Consider the following 1,932-nt stretch of genomic DNA (forward strand, 5'->3'; position numbering starts at 1 on the left):
GCGTTCCATGCATATAAAAAAAATAGGGAGATAAAGGATCCCCTTGTCTTATGACCCTTGTAGGATGAAAAGCATTAGTTTTCTCACCATTCCAAAGAAGTTGCATTGAAGGAGAGGTTACACAATCCATAATGATTTCAATCAAGTTAATTGGAAAATTCATCTCCTTGAGAGTATCACGGATGAAAGACCATTTAAGACGATCATATGATTTTTCAAAATCGATTATAATAGTCATATACCCTTTCCCACTCTGTTTGCGTTTCATTGTATGGATGACTTCTTGAACTATCACAATATTGTCGGTTATTTGACGCCCCGGGATAAAACTGGCTTGAGAGGAGGATATGAGTTTTGGCAGGAGAGGCCTTAGCCGATTGACAATTGCTTTAGTTATGATCTTGTAAGTAACATTACAAAGACCAATAAGTCGGAATTGAGAGGGAGAGTCAGGATTGTCAATTTTGGGTAAGAGTACCAAAAAGGTATCATTGAAGGAACTCGACATTCATTTATCATCCAAAATCGACAAGGCCATTGAGTACACATTAGGGGCTACCATATCCCAATTTTTCTGGAAAAAATTGCTTGAAAGCCATCGGGTCACGGAGCCTTAAGAGCACCCATATTCTTCACCACAAAATCTATATCACACTTAGTAAAGGGTCGGCATAGGGAGTTCCATTCAGCTTCTGAGAGCTCTTTGCATACTCCTAAAGGAATGTTCCAGTCTCCTGTGTGACCTTCATCCGTGAAGAGAAAGGAAAAATAGCCAACTACCAAATTCTTCACCTCTTCAGACTCATGAACCCATTGCCCATCATTGTTTTTAACTGCCGTGATCTTGTTTCTCCATCGTTTGACTATTGTGCTAAGGTGAAAAAAGGATGTGTTACGATCCCCATTTTCAATCCATTTGACTCGGGCCTTTTGATACCAGTAAAGTTCTTCTTGTTGCAAAACCTCATCAAGATCTCGATGAAGCTTAGCCTCAAGCTTTAGCAACCTTGAATGTCTATTGGTGGCAAGAGAGGTCTGCACACCTTTGATGCGAGCCATTAAAGCACGTTTTTCTCTAAAAATATTATGAAAAACATTTTGGTTCCAATCTTGCAAGTCCTTCGACAAAGATGAAAGCAGGGGGATGAGAGGGGCTTTTGAGTCCCATTTTTTATCCAAAAAATCAGAAAACTTCTCATGGGTTAGCCAGGCTGCTTGAAAACGGAAGGGGCTATTTAAAGAGTCAAGAGGGGCAAAGCCGTTAGGAGAAATAAGGAGGGGACATTGATCCGATTGCAGAGCCGGAAGGTGCTTGACTTTTGCCTTGTCGAAGTGTACACTCTAGTCAGTGGAGCATAAAACACGATCTAGTCTAGCACTTTTTCTCGTTGCTACTGTGTTATCACGAGCCCAAGTATGTGATGGACCAGAGAATTCAACTTCCACTAATTGATTGTTATCAATCCAAGCATTGAATTTAGCAGACCTACGAGTAGTTTCGCTGCAACTAGAACTCCGTTCCCAAGTAAACCGAGTTTCATTGAAGTCTCTTGCAAGTAACCAAGGCTTGTCATTCCTTCGAGCAAAATCAGTTAAGTCACGCCATAATTCTTGACGTTTAGCCGGATCCGGACTAGCATACACGGTAGTAAAATACCAAGGAAGATCACCATTTCTGGTAATCGACATTGTAATGTATTGATTTGTTTTCTCAATGGGATCAATGGTGATGAGTTCGGGTTTCCAGTAAACCTAAATCCCCCTACTAAAGCATTGGGCATCAACTCTTGTATGACCATTGAAGCTAAACATTGTAGCAATTTTTTGAGCATGATCACCACCCATGTGAGTCTCGACCAACGCAAATACACATGGTTTGTTAACTCGGATAACCTCCTGGAGAACCACCATAAATTCTTTGCTATCGGCACC

General features: G+C 40.9%; 1 protein-coding gene across 1 annotated transcript; it reads right to left on the reverse strand.

The window, feature by feature from the left end:
* Window positions 1-1,341: 1,341 nt before the first annotated feature.
* On the reverse strand, window positions 1,342-1,689 carry LOC145640334 (uncharacterized). Its single transcript, XM_081691629.1, has one exon. The coding sequence runs from the start codon at window positions 1,687-1,689 to the stop codon at window positions 1,342-1,344; it is 348 nt and encodes a 115-aa protein (XP_081547755.1).
* Between the last annotated feature and the right edge of the window lie 243 nt (window positions 1,690-1,932).

This window comes from Chenopodium album, chromosome 7 (genome assembly GCF_948465745.1).
Source record: "Chenopodium album chromosome 7, dcCheAlbu1.1, whole genome shotgun sequence".
NCBI classification, from domain to species: domain Eukaryota; kingdom Viridiplantae; phylum Streptophyta; class Magnoliopsida; order Caryophyllales; family Amaranthaceae; genus Chenopodium; species Chenopodium album.